Raw genomic sequence first — 17,926 nt, forward strand, 5'->3', positions numbered from 1 at the left:
CTAGAGCCGCCATTAGTCCCCATCCACCGGCTTAGGTGAATATAAACCTCTGGCCTATGATTCCCAAGAGGACGGGGATTATCTACTCCTTTCCACCGGGTTGACGAGGAGTAAGATCCGATAGGTCGGACGCCACCATGAAAGGAGAACCATTTGCTTCCTCTTGCTCGCGTCCCAAGATGTCGCCTCCTTATCACCTCCCAAGCTGTCACATCCTCCTCGTCTAGAACATGTGATCAAGCCATGCTAGGCAGTGGAGGAGGAGGTGGTGGAGGCATAGGAGAAGAGACGGCGAGAGGGAGGCGGAAGTGGAGGCAGCGACACGGGGAAGAGGAGAGGGATGGAAAGAGACGAGGGAGAGAGAGGAGATATTTTCACAGGAGAGGGGATGACGAGGGATATATTTTCATCATGATTGCCTTCTTGGTCGCTAATCCATCCGCATCGAAAGGAGGCAAAACTCACCTCATTCCCTCGAGGCAATTGGTAATGAGGCCCAATTGTCATGTACAGAAAAGTGAAATACGGATGTAAACCGGAGGGATGACTGAGCCTTTGACAACGCCGTAAAAAGTATGAACGCCGGTAGATCGTGCGACCCAGAAGGAACGGCCGACGAAGATCGCTCAGAATGGCGGGTAGGCTAGCGCCTTTTATATAGGAGAAATTACTCATGATCTCAAAAAATAAAATAAAAACTGGTGCGAAGAAACCACCGTGGTGGGCCGGCCCACAGCTCGAAGGCCTGGCCTCGCTTACCATCCGCGCTCCGGGCCGTATCTGGTCACAAGTCAAAACCAGTTACTTACCCTTTTTGTCTCACACTGACATCTCGCTCCGTGTCCTGTTGCGAGGCCCCGCCGCATCTGGCCCCGCAAAACCTATCTCGACTGCCTTCCTCCCCGATCTCGCCCCTCCTCGCCTGGCGACCAGATCCGCTTCTCCGATATCCAGATCTTCGGAGCACGGCCCGCTCGCCCCGGCCAAGGTGAGCCGTCGCCGCCGGCCCCCGGCCGCCACACGACGCCGCGCTCTAATAACGCACGCTGACTCCGTGGTTTTTTCTTTCCGTCGCAGTCGTGAGTTGAGTAAGGGAGGCAGCAGCAGCAGCCATGGCGGCGGCGGAGGAGAACAGCTCGCTCTTCCTGATATTCATCCTGACCATGATCGCGCTGCCCCTGGTGCCGTACACGATCACGCGGCTGTGCCACGCGGCGACGAAGAAGGCCAAGACCATCCACTGCCGCTGCTCCGGGTGCCACCGCTCCGGAAAGTACCGGAAGTCGATCTACAAGAAGGTGGGCGGGTTGCGGCTGTTTGTTCTGCGTGAGGCTAGCAGTAGAATTCTAGTGCGTGCTAACTCCTCTATGATCGTGTTCTGATTCTTGTCGTGCAGATATCCAACTTCTCGACGTGGAGCAACCTTACCATTTTGCTTCTCTGGATTGTTGTGATCTTCCTGATTTACTACATCAAACTCAGCAGCCGCGAGGTATGGTAACTTTTGCCTGGTATATGTTGTCAATTTTTCTTTTGTTCAAGCAGTTAACTCAAATTCTTCTCTGCTGTGAACTAGTAGATACGGAAGGATTTAATACTTACTCATGTGACCTTTTCTCTGCTCCTTCACCTAGAATAGTCTTGATTGGTAGATGACTATACTGAAATAAACTGATAACCAAAAGTACAACTCAGTTGACGTTCAGCTTTATCCTACCAGAGCAGTCACCACAATGTTCATGTTTTGTCAGTTCCTTGATGCAGCAAAGTCACCGTTTTCTTTTTAGTAGCAGCATGCCCAGCAAGTTTGTTGGGATATACTAGAAAGGGTAGCATATCTTTCCGCTGATTTAGTTCCCCTTTATTCTTCTGAAGCCTCACTAATGTTTCACTCTCCTGAACATTGTCAAACAATCACATATGCAGAAACCTTGTTGCGAAGTTCGGTATTTTTAGATTTCAGGACTTAGTTTGTTTTTGTATCCAAGCATAGGCAGGTTTACTTCCTAGAAGCATTTTTTGCGAAGTCCCGATTGTTCATCTTTGTCTCAATCGTAATTATGCTAGTTAATTTTGGATACTATGTGCATAAATAATGCTGCACTTGAAGTGTGAAGGATTTTTTCCCTGAAATTTCACCAGGGCAAGATCCCAATAATTGATTTTATATGATTTTGTTTCCTAGGTCCAAGTATTTGAGCCATACAGCATTCTTGGACTTGAACCAGGGGCATCAGAATCTGAAATCAAGAAATCATACAGGAGACTCTCTATTCAGTACCATCCTGATAAAAATCCCGATCCTGGTAAAATGTGTTTCGCACTTCTTTTACAGTTGATTGTTTGATATGTAGAAGTCTAGTTGTGTTAATTTTTTGCTCTTCATTTTCCCCAGAGGCCCATACGTATTTTGTTGAATCTATCTCCAAGGCGTATCAGGCGTTAACTGATCCTATATCTCGTGAAAATTATGAGAAGTATGGTCATCCAGATGGGCGCCAGGTAACATGAACATTAGTTATTTGTAACACTCAGTGGATTAGTGGAAAGCTAATCCCTTCCTATAATATCTGAAGCTAACATGAATATTCTGGTATATATGTGCATTAGGGGTTCCAAATGGGCATCGCTTTGCCCAAGTTCTTGCTGAATATGGATGGTGCATCTGGTGGGATAATGCTTCTAGGAATTGTGGGGCTTTGCATACTCTTCCCCTTGATGATAGCAGTTATTTATTTATCAAGGTCATCAAAGTATACTGGAAATTATGTCATGCATCAAACTCTGTCCACTTATTATTACTTTATGAAGCCATCTCTAGCTCCAAGGTATGAAAATACAAACATCTAATTTTGATATTTGGGCATTTGTTTTTCCTTTTTTTTAATATTTGCTGATTGGCTTCATGATATGGCATGTTCATTAGAGAAGATTTAGCAGCTGAAGTGAAAATACTCCTTCCTTTCAAATAACTAGACATGAGACATTGCAATTTTTTTTGTTAAAGTGAAGCACTCCTGTCAATGTCAAATGTGCGGCTAACAGTGCCATAAGCATTGGGACAGTGTCAAAGATCATGCTAAAGTTCACATTATCATTTGTCATCCTAGCTTCAAAATGATCAGAATTTTGATCTGATTCAGTGATCATGATGTTTTTTTACCTGTCTGATTACTAGTTGGGCATAATATGGTTCCAAAACTCATATTGTAACACCACAGTAAATTTATAACTCATTGCCTTTAATTTTGGATGATAAGATTTATATCCGAGAAAACCCTGTTTAAATAAATAATAACGAAACCTACTTTCGCTGATCAATATTAGTAGCCTAAAAGATCTCTTGTTTAAGCAACCTATATAACTAGTGAAGTAAATGCCTGCAAACTTCCTCGTCGGTTTACAATCTTCTATTATGAATTATGGGTTCTTCAATTTTACCACATTTGATCAATGGAACTATTGGTTGCATGTTCCAGCAAAGTCATGGATGTCTTCATCAAGGCTGCAGAGTATATGGAGATGCCAGTACGACGCAGTGATGATGAGCCCCTGCAGAAATTGTTTGTAGCAGTTAGAAGTGAGTTAAATCTAGATTTGAAGAATATTAGAACAGAGCAAGCCAAGTTCTGGAAGCAGCATCCATCACTTGTAAAGGTTGGTCTTTTGTTGGTGCATGCTGTGATACCAAATGATATTTGTGATTTGACAAATCCTTGATGCTTGTATTTTTCAGATGGAACTCTTGATTCAGGCTCATCTTACTCGAGAGTCATTTGCTTTGACACCAGCGCTAGTAAAAGATTACAGGCACATGCTTGAACTTGCGCCTCGTCTTTTGGAAGAACTAGTTAAGGTACAAGATTGGATTTCTCTCTTTGAATTTCTTTCTTTGTTAATTGTTTTTTTTGAGCATCTGGCAGGAGCTCTGCCTTTAAATATAGAAGAAGAGAATTGGCCGCCTAATAAGGAAAACTGGCCTGAAATCGATGCAACTTAACTTCACACACACAAGCCCTGAGACTGCGCCCAAGCGGGCCGACAACTTTGTAATCCAACCGACCACGTGGCCTGGAGCAGTGCTCCGGCTTACAAACCTCAGCAACACACTCACCATCCTTGAGGGCGCGTCCCAGATGAGCCGACAACTCTACCACCCAAGTGACGAGACTCACACCCTGCAACACAAAGGTGCTCTCTAGAGCTGCCGATCGGGCTTCCACACCTGCCCCGAGGCCGTGCACTAGACAAGCCAATGGCCCCACCACCCAAGTGACCAAAACCGACACCCAGCAACACAAAGGCGCTCCCTGGAGGCCGCTGCTTTGGCTTCCGCAACGGACTTGAGGCCGCACACCTGCCTAGCCAACGACAGAACTGCAGGACAACACAAGCCTTTGGCGCTTGATAGAGGACAAAGCCGGCAAGGCGACACCTGGGGGGGGGGGGTGCGGCGACGGGTACGACGCCTCTCCGGTTCTTGGCCGGAGAACTCAAGATCCACATGACGAGGGAGGTGAAGGGGCTCCACAACGACACCTTCCAAGGAGGCGAACACCGTCCGAGTCTGCCATCAACATTGATCGGGTTGGTGCCAGGCTTTCACTTGGAGCTCACCATACCCAACGTCATTGCATCAAGCCCCGCCATCCATCAAAGCACGGGTAGCCATACGTCACAAACAACATGCCGCCACCGACCGTCGTCTCACCACCCTTCATCCACGGCATATAGTCAACCACCAAGCACCACCATGCAAGGCACAAGCTGCATCACTTCCTGCCATGGAGTGTGTGCCAACCCGCAAGAGGCCAGATCTGCACAAAGGACGCCGGATCTGCGCACGCCCTGCCGCCCCAGTTTCCTCACTGGACTACAGGATCCACGCTGAAGCGATCAAAGCCGCCGTCACCCCACGCCCGCGCAGCCACCCGCTGCCATACGCCGTCCAGAGGAGCAGCAACGTCACATTAATTGTGAACTCGCACCGGCTTGTCTACATTAATTGTGAACTCGCACATGCTGTCTCCTCTCCCCATCTCCCCATACTATGACCTATGAGTAAAAGCTGTTACAAGTTATGACAGACACAAATGCATATCAACTGTCTTTTGTTTATGCTGTGCGATCTTGCTGTGTTTAATTATGGTAGCTTTAGGTCAGTTGATGTGCGTTTCGCGTTGCTACAATTAACTGCTGTACCAATAGCTGATGTTTAGGATGGCTATCATTACTAGTGAGCCATTCGAACTTACACAGAGCATGATTAATAAATTGTGGCAATTTAATCCTAATAATTTATCCATGAAATATCGAAAGGTACTAAAAGTAATACACCATTTATATGACACATGCATGGTATGATTTATGTACATTTAGTTCTCTGTAACTTGGTTTTGATTATATGGTGGTCATAGTTAACACCTTTAATAAACCGTAAGGGTGGGTTTGCCCGTCTGGTTACATTGGCACGATATGACTCCCACGTATGACGTAGGATGATTAATTGACAGATCTTGTTGAAGTTTCAAATGTGGAGCTGTGATGGTTTATATTTTTTTATTGACTAGCTCTGTAGAAAATACGTACTACTGTATTAACTAACACATAAGTGTGGTTCCGTATTTTGTCTCATGGTTGTAGCTGTATATAAACAGGTGCCCCTGCCTCACAGATGTGCATTATGGCAGGGATGTTTAGTGTCTGGTTTATGCAAATAATACTTTCACTTGATTTTCTGTGTGAGGCAATGTCATGCCTATTAGTATTAATCTTGTGGTGTCGAGACATTTAAGTATGAACCAGTCATTAGTCTTGAGATCGAAATGCATGATGCATCACATGTCTAATTGAGTTTACATTGCTATTTCTTTGTTGCACTCTGTTCTTATAATTCTTTTTCTTCGCTTTTGCTTCAGTGTACCTTTTTTTCTTCTTAGTATTTGATGCCTCATAAATTAATATACTTATTGGTTGGCAGATTGCACTTCTACCGAGGAGTCCCAACGGTTTTGGATGGCTCAGGCCTGCAATTGGTGTAGTTGAGCTGTCTCAAAGTATAATTCAGGTATTTTGAATCTCTCCATGTGCCTCTACTTCAGCTAACTTGTGGTGAATAACTTCATGTTTCTGGTGATTTGTATATGTCGATATATATTGTTCCACATTAAACTTTTCTGGTGTAGACTATAATTTGTGTTTATCTTAGATTTTTCTAGATTCATCTGGTCTGTTTCACTTCTAAACTTATCTTCTAACCCATCAGTTTAATTGTCCATCCCAACATTTAGATGTTGCAGTACTTGTTATAAGATCTGCCACCATCCATTTAGTGGTTCGTGTCATTAAGTTGATGTTAAAAGGCCGAATCATATGGTTCACTAAATTCGGAATGAATTTTGTCAGTTTGGTATACTTGTTCAGTTTTTCATTTGACCGCAACTTGGGAAGGGTGATTAGATATCTCCAGTTATACTGCAAGTGTTAAGTTGCAGCAAGGCAGTTTATGTTTTGAGCATAGTAGATCCATGCAATGTTTTTAAGGCGGTAAGGTGATGTGATGTGAGGTGCTGTAGCACATCTCACCTTTTAAGTGCTTAAAGCGTAAGGCGATGCGACGCCTTATTAGACACATAAATATGTAATATATGGCAGCCGATTAGGAGATTTAACAGCTAGCTGTAATATAGATGCACCACAAGTTGCATAACACGGTAACTGTTAGCAAAGCATAGGCCTCAAATCATCTTGTGTAGATGACAGATCGTCTTTGAACTAAAGCTTCATTCTCCTCGTCTATATATCGTTCCATAGCTTCAATTTTTTTTGTGTTTAAGAAGTTGCACATCTCTTTCCTAATTTGCGCGGATGCCTCGGCACACTTATCCACAACACTGAAACCCTAGAAATGTTCCAGCATGGACTATCTTGCCACACTGTACACAGGAGTAAAATTTTCCTCTCTAAATCTGGCCAGAACGCCTACTTTGGAGCTGGATCATTGGATGTAGCTAACTCACCATGATGTGGTAGTTTACCATGGCAATGTGGACAATGAGACACCTTCTGGTCTTAGGGACACTGCATGTGTTTGTTGCACATTCTGTTTACTTGTCTCAGTCCATTACCATTGCATTCATCTGCATCTGTTGGCAAAATTGGGTTGTAGTTCATCTGTACTTTCACATGTTTTGATCTTAGCTTTTGGCTTCTGTAGTTACATTTTCTTCCATAAGCTTGTTTGTCACCATTGATGGCAATGGAAATAGTTGAATCAAATTTGACTTGGATACATATCTTAGGCTGTCCCTCTCAGTGCTCGAAAAGCTGGTGGAGGTAATTCAGAAGGAATAGCACCTTTCTTGCAGCTGCCACATTTTACTGAAGCAACTGTCAAAAAAATTGCCCGCAAGGTATTTCCTTAACCTTAAAGTTTTCGTACGAAAAGCAGAGTGAACTTTTATTTTGGCTAAATCAGTAGCCTGTCCTTCAGAGAAATGCTTTATCCTTCGGAGAGTAACATCTTATTCTATTTTTAACCGCAGAAAATTAGGGCATTCCAAGAACTTTGCGATATGTCGGAGGTGGAACGTGCCACACTGCTGACACAGGTAGCTGGACTTTCAGAAGAAGAAGCTCGGGATGTAGAGCTTGTACTGGAGATGATTCCTACTGTTGAGGTGGATATTAAATGTGAAACTGAAGGAGAAGAGGGCATACAAGAGGGTGATGTTGTGACAATGTATGCTTGGGTCTCACTTCAGCGTCGCAGCGGGCTAACTGCCGCCCTTCCCCATGCTCCTTTCTATCCGTTCCACAGGGAAGAGAACTTCTGGCTGCTTCTAGCGGACACCGCGTCAAACGAAGTTTGGTTATCCCAGAAAATCAGCTTCATGGACGAGGCTACCGCCATAACTGCAGCGTCAAAAGCTATACAAGATACCCAGGAAGCATTGGGAGCAAGCCCAAAGGAAATAGGAATTGCAGTTAGGGAGGCGGTTGACAGAGTGAAGAAAGGCAGTAGGCTGGTGATGGGCAAGTTCCAAGCCCCATCAGAGGGCAACCACAACCTGACGTCCTTCTGCTTGTGCGACGCATGGATAGGCTGTGACAGCAAGACTAGCTTTAAGCTGAAGGTTCTGAAGCGCAGCCGCGCGGGAACAAGAACCTATGTGCCTGAAGAAGGGCCAGTGGCAGAGGATGGCATTGAGGAGGAAGAGGAGGAGGAAGAAGAGGAGTACGACGATTACGAGAGCGAGTACAGTGAGGACGAGGAAGAAGAAAAGAAGAAGGGAAAGGGTAAGGTTGCAAATGGAGCAGCACATCAAAGGGCAAGCTCTGATATAGATTCAGGCAGCGATGATTGATACTATACCTTGTGATGTTCAACCATAGATGATTAACATCCATGTTTTTTGCCATTTGACTTGTGAAACTTAGAGAGAAAACATCTCCCATCAACTTATAGAGCATGCGGTAATAGTTACTGGATTTAACGTTTTGTTTATTATTCTTGCGCTGTATGAATGGAACCAATAATTGAGAATAGGCTGTGAAATCAAATCGGCGGGATTATCTTGGGTTCTCAACATACCTTGAAATGCACAAAACTTATAGTAGTTGAAATCAAATGATTTAATGATTGCAATTCGGAGCTAGGCTAACCTTCAAAATTCTGGCAAGTTCGGTTGCAACCATAAAATTTGTAGCCGAGCCTTGAACGGTAAATCGATTGTAGTTTGTCCCGTTGTGAGGAATTTGTCTTCTTGCTTTTCCCTCTTCCGTATCAGCATAGTTCCATTTTTGGTTATTCACGATTTCAAAAGAGTACTTTTTAAGCAGCTTTGGTTTTTGGCTTCTTTGTTTTTCTTTTCCACTGAGCACTGGCAAAGCTTGCACAAACAAGGACGAGCCAGCATCAGAAGCCGCACATTTTTTGTAATTTAGGAAGATTATTTTTAACCTTAATAACTTAAATACTCTAATATCATCACTGATCAGCTACAAAAGTATAAGGGGGCATTGACTTCCCTTGGCCCAACCCAAATGAAGCTCTGCCAGTGCCACGGAGGATGCTTCTTCCCTTGTTCCCAACGTACGACCGTTTTCCTACGATGGATGTACCGCAATGAGTCTGATGGATGGTGGATGAAATCACTTAGGTGATGTTGAGTCTAATCGTGCAGTCATCGGATGACAAATGATGAATTTTATAGTACGCATAGCACTACTATAATGATAATACAATGAACCTGTAACACACATTAGAGTTTTATTGTAAGATGTAAAGTTGACTGGAACATTACAATTCGAAAGAATAAGAACAAAGTGTAAACTACCCAACATTTGGTGTACTATATATTCGCCAAAAAAAAACATTTAGCACACAATACAGATTAGAGTATACTTGAACCCATTTGGAAAAAAAGAGAGCATATTTTCCTTTTTCAGAGGAAAAAATAGAGTATACTTGCCCAAGCAGCCAGGCCCGATGCCGAATGGGTAGTCGAAGCTCAGGTTGCCACGTCGATTTGGACAGCCGGCAAGTGTGGCGATGGATGGAATGCGGGTTGTGTTGGCCGGTTGGCTTCTTTGCACGCCGGATGCTCGCACCGTTACCCCCCTTCTGCAACATGAGCGTGAGCAGACTCGATGGTGCGTTGAGGAGCCTCATCTTCCTTGCGGAGTATTTGGGTCTGAGGCTACGTGTGCCTAAAGATTGTCTTGCTGTTTTAGGTCTCATCGACTTCAAAGAAAAACTTAAAAGAAGATTTTAGTACGAATCTTCATGCTAGATCAAAGGAATACAGTATTGACTGAGACATAACAAAGTCTTAGTCGGCTGAGACTTAGCAAAACTGATTTAATTATCATGCATCATCTCCGTTTCTAAATATAAGATGTTTTCACAGTTTTAAATCTCCGTTTCTAAATATAAGACGTTATCATAGTTTCAAATCTTCGTTTCTAAATATAAGACGTTCTCGTGGTTTCAATTGAACTTCCAAAACGTCTTTTGCAGTTTAAATTGAACTGCCAAAACATCTTATATTTAGGATACCTTTCTAAAGTAGAGTAACAACTAAACACTAGAAACATGCTCAAACGGAGACATTACAACATCGCAGATAATCTAGATTGCTTGCTGTTTGATATGCATGTGGAAGAAATAGTGGAGCATCTTCTGTTCCAGTGTAGCTTCAGTCAAAACTGCTGGCAACACCTTGGCATTCAGTGGCCGGCGAATGGCGACAGGCTGCAACTAGTTGAGCGTGGCAAAACTCTTTGGGGGGACAGAATGTTCATGTATATCTTTTTGGTGGCGGCCTGGAGTCTATGGAAAGAATGCAACAACAATTACATCCGAGGCATCCACCCCACATTCCCCTCCTGGAAAAATAGATTTGTAAAGGACTTCTCCAACATTAGTTATAGGGTGTCTGAGGAAAAGAGACAGTTTATTACTGCTTTTGTGGCAAACCTCAACTAATTTTCTACTAGCTTAGTCTTTAGTTCTCCTCCCTCCTACCTCCTCCCTGTGTGGTGTTGGTCCCCATGTAAATATGTAAAGTTACTTTTGTGATTGCTTAATACATATGCAGTAGGAGGCTCTCCTAACAAGGTTAAAAAACCCGAACTAAGTCATCATAACTTAATTTTCATTCAGAAGTTGCTTATCACACAAAGACTCGATGGTTCGAAAAGAACCCAAGACTCGGAGTCATTCAACGAAAAACTGAAGCATTCTTGCCAAATACTGACAAGGTTTAACCCCGGGCCATTATTTACATTTCACTATTGTATTTTTCTTAAGAAACCCTGGAGATATTCTAGTTGTTAAAACGTTAAAATACTGATCTTTATCCATATGCTTTACAAATTCTTTTGGCCGTGGTGATCTCTGAAGATTTTGTCGCACAATGAGCACACGGTAACTAAGTTGACGCCATTTTTAGTATTGTCACGCTGAGAAACACTCATCAGTTGCTCCAGCTCCATCTTCAGCTTCTGGTTCTCCTTGATTAGCCCTTCGGACTTTCTCTTGAGATGCTCATAATCCTCTGCCGTCTGCTTCTGCTTGCTCCTAAAATGTGGACATAATCACCTATCAGAAAACCATACTACAAATGCCGTGATAAACACAATGGACAATTCTGACTCGTGAGAGTGCAAGTACCGGGCTCTTCTGTTCTGAAACCAGACTTCGACTTGGCGTGGTTTTATGTCCAGCCTCTTCGCCAGCCCTTGCTTCACAGTCTAATTGTTTTGTAATCATGGCCTCAACTTCTCTATGATAAGAAAGAGCATGGGAGTTCTGATGCCTTAAAATGCCAGACAATGTTTTGACATGAACTTACCGCGTCAAGGTTGCAATGTTCTTCATAGACACCTTCGAGCACCGTCACCTGTTCAGCGCTAAGCCGTAGCTTCTTCCTTGGATGACCATCGCCGTGATCATCGCTGTCTTGATCTGGGAACAAGGCCTTGAGTTGGACAGGCGGTTTTGGATTGGAATTGGAGCCAGTGCCTCGCTTAGATTTGGAGTGCTTGCTGTTGCTAGTGGATCCACTGCCAAGGGAAAGGGCAGTCATTTCCTCTATTTCTTCTTCCATCTCAGCCATTTTTACTTCTCCCAAGGGAAAGTGCATCTCTGCTGGTAGATCTCAGCTGTGTTTCTTGATTGGAAACCATGCTTCTATCAGAGCAAAAGCACGTATATATTGTGGAGGATGTGTGGCGGTTTTGTTGGTGGCCTCTTAATTTGGTGATGACTCCAATTGGGGGAGCAAAGACTGCAATTAAACGATGATGTTTAGAGCTCCAGTTAATCGGTGTTGTAATTGTCACTGGGGTTTCTTCAGAACCCATCATGCATGCTGGAGATTTTCTAGGCAAGATGTGTATCAGAGATTGTTTTTGCTTCCCTTTATTCTTTCTCCTCATCACGGTTCAGGATTGTAACTGGGGGTTTCAGTTATTGGACGTATCATAAACTGCACTTATTACAAGAACCAGCGTTTATTGCCATGTTGCCCGTTTCGTTGGACCAAGCCAAGTCGGTCTATTTTTTGTAACCTATATAAAGGCTGTCCCCTTGCAAAAAATAAATAAAACCTAAAGCTGTCAGTTAATGTTCTTGTACTACTAATTATGTACGTGCATACCAAGCATAATTTGGTCCTATTTTGTTTGTGTACATCCGCGATCGGGACCTTGTTTCAGAAGATTGAAGGCCTGATACCTTCATACATAGGCGATCGGGACAATGTTTCATACTCCAGTGTTTTTACTTTTTCTCGATTTCTCTGCTCCATATTACTTGTCGCAGTTTTGGTACAACTTTGTAGGGACTAGTATTTTTCAAAAGTTAACTAAGAATTACAGCATGTTTTTCTTTTTGCGGGGTGAATTACAGTTTCATTTCTCAGTGTCATATACGCTCGTCCGCAAGGTGGCGTTGTAAAGATCTTAAAAAAGAGCATCGCCATTTATTAACACCACTACAGAAAATAGACAGCTTAGAAAACGAAAAGTGCATACGGTGGCTGGGCTCTAGGGAGCTCGGAATTTTTCGACATCTTAAAAGAATCTGAAAAAAAGTACACATATAAGCATATATGTCTGGTATATATGTAGGAAATTTCATGAACATTTTTGGTTGATCAGGATCATGAACATATATGTTCATATGAATATGCGGTGTACACAAAAAAAGACAAATACATAGTTTAAAATGGGTTTTTACTTTATTGTATCTGGGCAAACTTTTTGTCTTTTTTGTCCAGTCCGCCGATAGTCGTATTATTTAACGAAACTTTATACGTACTTAGAAAACATGTATATGTATTTGTGGAACAAAATTTGATATTTTTTTGTAAAACTAAATTTATTTTGATTTATTTTTGAAAAACAGGATCCCTATAACCATCTGCAATGGAGCCATCTGTGATACTCCACATGGTAGACAAATTTTGTTGACAGCCATCTGGGATATGTTTTATCCTATATGCTCTCTCTATTAGAGCCATCTATGATGAGGAACTTGTTCGAAATATGACCTAGATGCAATAATAAAGTTGTTAGTATTCTATTTCCATGTTCATAACTAAGTTTGTTTTTATGTGTTGTAATTGCGATGGTTCTTGAATTTGAGATTTGGGGAGAAACCTACTTGCATGTGTGAAAAGATAAACATCAAATAGATTCATAGTCCTGCCTCTAGACTAGCTCATGTATTGTAAATGGTTATGTTTTCCTAACCATGGGTATTGTTACTGCAACAAGGATACCAGTAATAATGAGAATGCATTGTTAGGAACAATGGTGGTGGATATACCCAACTTATGAAATACAGCGAGATATGCTGTCAGTATTTTTGTACAAAGTTTTAACGCTTACTTGCGTCCTTACTATTCTCATGGTCTAAGGACGCAAGTAAGCGTTAAAACTTTGGGTTGCTAGATGTGACTCCATAACTGGGTGATCATAAAGGTAGATTTCGGTTATACCGCAAAAGTATGTTGTGGTATTTGATATGTCAAGCTAGGATTTGCTACTCCGGTGATGGAGAGATACATTTTGGACCTACTCGGTATTATGATGTACATCATTGCTTGGCTAAGCATAGTGGCTAGGGTGTTAGTCACGGGGACATCTGAATACGATAACGAGAAAAGAGTACAAACTCATAATGAGGATAACTAGGTATTGTGATCGAAGTGTTGATCACGGGAATACTGTAAAAGTCTCATCTTGGGTTTTGTAAAGTATCGTGAAGAAAAGGGAATGATGACATAAGATCCAATCGATAAAGTTCTTCGTCGGTATGCGGGGATTATTATGGGTGTCTAGATCTTGCTAATAATTATTGATCAAAAGGTGTTCTGGACATGTTGATGCGTCTCCAATGTATCTATAATTTTTAATTTTTCCATGCTATTATATTAACAATCTTGGATACTTTATATGCAATTTTATATCATTTTTGGGGACTAACCTATTAACTCAGTGCCCAGTGCTAGTTGCTGTTTTTTTTTGCAAAATTAGTACCAAACGAAGTCCAAACACGATGAAACTTTACGGTGAATTTTTCTGGACCATGAGGGACCCTACAACGTTTGGGAGGAGGCCAGAAGATCAAAGGAAGAGCGACGAGCTCACACGGCGCACCCCCCGGGGGGCACCTGAGCTCGTGGGTCCCATGCAGCTCCATTTGACCTAATGCCAACTCCATAAATTCCCAAATATTCCCAAACAAACAGAGAGCAACCCAAAACACTTTTTTTTGCCACCGCAAACTTCTGTTCTTATGTGATCCCATCTGGAGGCCTTTTCCGGTACTCTGCCGGAGGGGGAATCGACCACGGAGGGCTTCTACATCATCCTTGTTGCACCTCCAATGATGTGTGAGTAGTTTACCACAGACCTACGGGTTCATAGCTAGTAGCTAGATGGCTTCTTCTTTCTCTCCGATCTTCAATACAAAGTTCTCCATGATGTACATGGAGTTCCATCGGATGTAATCTTCTTTTGCGGTGTATTTGTTGGGATCCGATAAATTGTGGGTTTATGATCAGATTATTTATTGAAAGTAATTCAGTCTTTTCTGAACTTTATTATGCATTATTGTTATAGCTTTGTATTTCTCTCTGATCCATCCGTTTGGTTTAACCAACTAGATTGATTTATCTTTAGTGCGAGAGGTGCTTTGTAATGGGTTCAATCTTGCGGCGTCCTCACCTCTGATAGAGGGGTAGCGAGGCACGTATTTGTATCGCTGCCATTAAGGGTAAAACAACGAGGTTCAATCATATTGCTTGGTTTTATTCTGTCTACATTATGTCATCATACTTCATGCATTACTCTGTTTGTCATGAACTTAATACGTAGAGAGGCAAGCATAGAAGTGCTCTCGAAGTGGAGTAATAGTAGTAGATGCAGAATCATTTCGGTCTACTTGCCACAGACATAATGTCTATATACATGATCATCGTCATAAATAGCATCATAACTATGCGCTTTTTTATCAATTGCCCAACAGTAATTTGTCTACCCACCGTATGCTATTTATTCGAGAGAGAAGCCTCTAGTGAAAAACTATGGCCTCTGGGTCTGCTTTTAACATATTAGAAAAACCAAAAATACCTTGCTGCAATTTATTATCTTTTATTTTACTTTGCAATTTATATATCTACCACTACCAGATTTAATCCTTGCAAGTAACGAATTCAAGGGGATTGACAACCCTCTTGCCCGTGTTGGGTGCAAGTATTTGGTCTTGTGTGTGTAGGTACTGTTCACTAGGATTTGCGTGATTCTCCTATTGGTTCGATAACCTTGGTTCTTACTAAGGGAAATACTTATCAGCTACTATATTGCTTCACCCTTCCTCTTCAGGAAAAATCCCAACGCAACTCACAAGTAGCAGAAAGAATTTCTGGCGCCATTGCTGGGAAGACATCATCAAATACATACAAGTACCTTCATGTACATTATAATTTACTTGCTCTACTTTTTATTTGCTTTTACTAGTCTCATTAGAAAAAATATAAAAAACACAAAAATATTTTACTTTGTTAGTTTACTTGCTTTGCCACTATGGCTAGTTCTTCTCCTGATATTCCTTGCCCACCTTACTTAGGAGAGGGCTCTGGGATTTTAAACTTCAAACAGTTAAGTAATGAATCTTTAAAAGAAGCTTGGGATAGATTATTAGAGATATAAATGAGAGCCAATCCCAAGATTCATATCAAGTTAGTTCTCAGGAGCTTTTATGTTGGTTCATCTCTTTCTCATAGACATGTCTTGGATTCAATATTTGAAAATATTTCCTTAGGAATAATGCTTCTAAAAACTATGAAAAGATGAAAAGTGTGTTCGGACAACCAAAAATAGAAACTATTGAACCCACCATACTAGTAAGTTATCTCCAAACTGAGTTAACTAAAGAGACCAAAGCTAGTATGGAGACTCATTGTAAAGGGTTGCATAATATTTCCAATAAAATAAATGGTAATGTGGTATGACAAAATAAGAGATATGATACTTTGGACCAAAAGATTGATAATATTAGTATCTTGAAAGCTAAAAAGAAACTCTCAGTGCAAAACTTGATCACTTGATCCACATCATTGATGATGGCAAGGAGAGTAAATTAGGGAAAAGGAATATTGATAATAGCATTGGACCCTTTGGTAAAGAAATGGTTAAGCATGCTTCTAAAGATGACAATACTTGAGAACAATGCATTATGCCTAGCTAGGGGCATAAAACAATAGCGCTTGTTGGGAGGCAACCCAATAGTTATCTTAAATTTTTGCTTTTATTTTCTGCTCTTGTGTGATGACATGATTATATCTACTGTAATGTGTAGGATCAAAAGTATGTCTAGAAGGGCGTGATTAGACTACTTGGCCAAATAAAACCTAACCTTTTCCCAATTTTAGTTGTAGGCATATTTTAGCAATTATGACAAGTCAAGTAACACGCTACACATGCAAGTCTAAGAGTATAGCAGCGAAATGTAAGACATAGCACATGTAAGTAAAGGGAAGGGTTTGAAGAAGGCAAATGCAATGGGGACACGGAGATTTTTGGCGTAGTTCCGATAGGTGGTGCTATCGTACATCCACGTTGATGGGGACTTCACCCCATGAAGGGTAACGGTTGCGTGAGTCCACGGAGGGCTCCACCCACGAAGATTCCACGAAGAAGCAACCTTGTCTATCACACCATGGTCATCGCTCATGAAGGACTTGCCTCACTCAGGTAGATCTTCATGAAGTAGGCGATCTCCTTGCCCTTACAAACTTCTTGGTTCAACTCCACATCATGTTGGAGGCTCCCAAGCAACACCTAAGCAATCTAGGAGACACCACTTTCCAAAAGGAAATAGACGGTGTGTTAATGATGAACTCCTTGCTCTTGTGCTTCAAATGATAGTCTCCTCAACACTCAACTCTCTCTCATAGATTTGGATATGGTGGAAGAAGAATTTGAGTGTGGAAAGCAACTTGGGAATGTTAGAAATAAAGGTTCAAATGGAGGAATGGAATCTCTTGATCTCAACACATGAGTAGGTGGTTCTCTCTCAGAAAATGAAGTGTGGAAGTGTAGGCATGTTCTGATGGCTCTCCTCAATGAGGAAGAGGGGACAGAGGGGTATATATAGCCTCCACACAAAATCCAACTCGGTGACACCGATCAGAAATCTTGGTGGCACCGACCTGTGTAAAAGATATGAAAGTTAGGAATCTCGGCGGGACTGATGGGAACAACTCGGAGGGTTCGATGTGCAATGGCTAGGGAAAACCTCGTCTCAGTGGCACCGATTGCATAATCTCGGTGGGACCAGAGTGAAGCAATAAGGCAACAGAGAGTTGGTTAAGCCATCTCGATGGGACCGAAACAATTGCAACTAGCAACAGAGAGCTGGCAAGGCCATCTCGGTGGGACCGAGATCCAATCAGTGGATCTGATTTGTTAGGGTTTGGCAGTGGCTAAGTTCAAATGAACTCGGTGGCTCCAGATAGGAAATATCGATGGGGCCGAGTTGGAATGTAGGGTTTGGACATATTTGGATGGAGAAAGTGGTTGAGGATTTTGGAGCACTATCATTAAGCACTTGAGCAAAAAGACCATCAAGCAACACCTCATCCCCTTTTAATAGTATTGGCTTTCCTATGGACTCAATGTGATCTTGGATCACTTAACCAAAAATGTAGAGTCTTGAGATTTTGCTAATCTATTTCCTTAGCATTTTGAGGGTCCACAATCACTAGTCTTTGCCATGCCAATCATTGAACATCCTAAAATATTTAACTTGAATGGACATTAGTCCAATGAGATATATGTTGTTATGAATTACCAAAACCACCCGAGGATTAGTTGCACTTTCAATCTCCCCCTTTTTGGTAATTGATGACAA

General features: G+C 42.0%; 1 protein-coding gene across 1 annotated transcript; it reads left to right on the forward strand.

Moving 5' to 3' along the window:
* The first annotated feature begins 836 nt into the window (after positions 1–836).
* Positions 837–8,545, forward strand: LOC119363991 (dnaJ protein ERDJ2). Its single transcript, XM_037629378.1, has 11 exons — positions 837–988; positions 1,078–1,298; positions 1,397–1,492; positions 2,186–2,306; positions 2,396–2,502; positions 2,611–2,828; positions 3,480–3,657; positions 3,737–3,856; positions 5,981–6,067; positions 7,302–7,412; positions 7,545–8,545. The coding sequence occupies exons 2-11, from the start codon at positions 1,113–1,115 to the stop codon at positions 8,364–8,366; spliced, it is 2,046 nt and encodes a 681-aa protein (XP_037485275.1). The 5' UTR covers positions 837–988; positions 1,078–1,112; the 3' UTR covers positions 8,367–8,545.
* The last annotated feature ends 9,381 nt before the right edge of the window (positions 8,546–17,926 follow it).

Source organism: Triticum dicoccoides, chromosome 2B (genome assembly GCF_002162155.2).
Source record: "Triticum dicoccoides isolate Atlit2015 ecotype Zavitan chromosome 2B, WEW_v2.0, whole genome shotgun sequence".
Lineage (NCBI taxonomy): Eukaryota > Viridiplantae > Streptophyta > Magnoliopsida > Poales > Poaceae > Triticum > Triticum dicoccoides.

What these genes read in the sequence shown, in the direction of transcription:
- LOC119363991 (XM_037629378.1), top strand. Translation starts at nt 1,113, where the DNA reads ATGGCGGCGGCGGAGGAGAACAGCTCGCTCTTCCTGATATTCATCCTG. An exon ending in AAGCCATCTCTAGCTCCAAG is followed by an intron (nt 2,829 to 3,479) that starts GTATGAAAATAC and finishes TGCATGTTCCAG; the next exon opens with CAAAGTCATGGATGTCTTCA. An exon ending in TTTTGGAAGAACTAGTTAAG is followed by an intron (nt 3,857 to 5,980) that starts GTACAAGATTGG and finishes ATTGGTTGGCAG; the next exon opens with ATTGCACTTCTACCGAGGAG.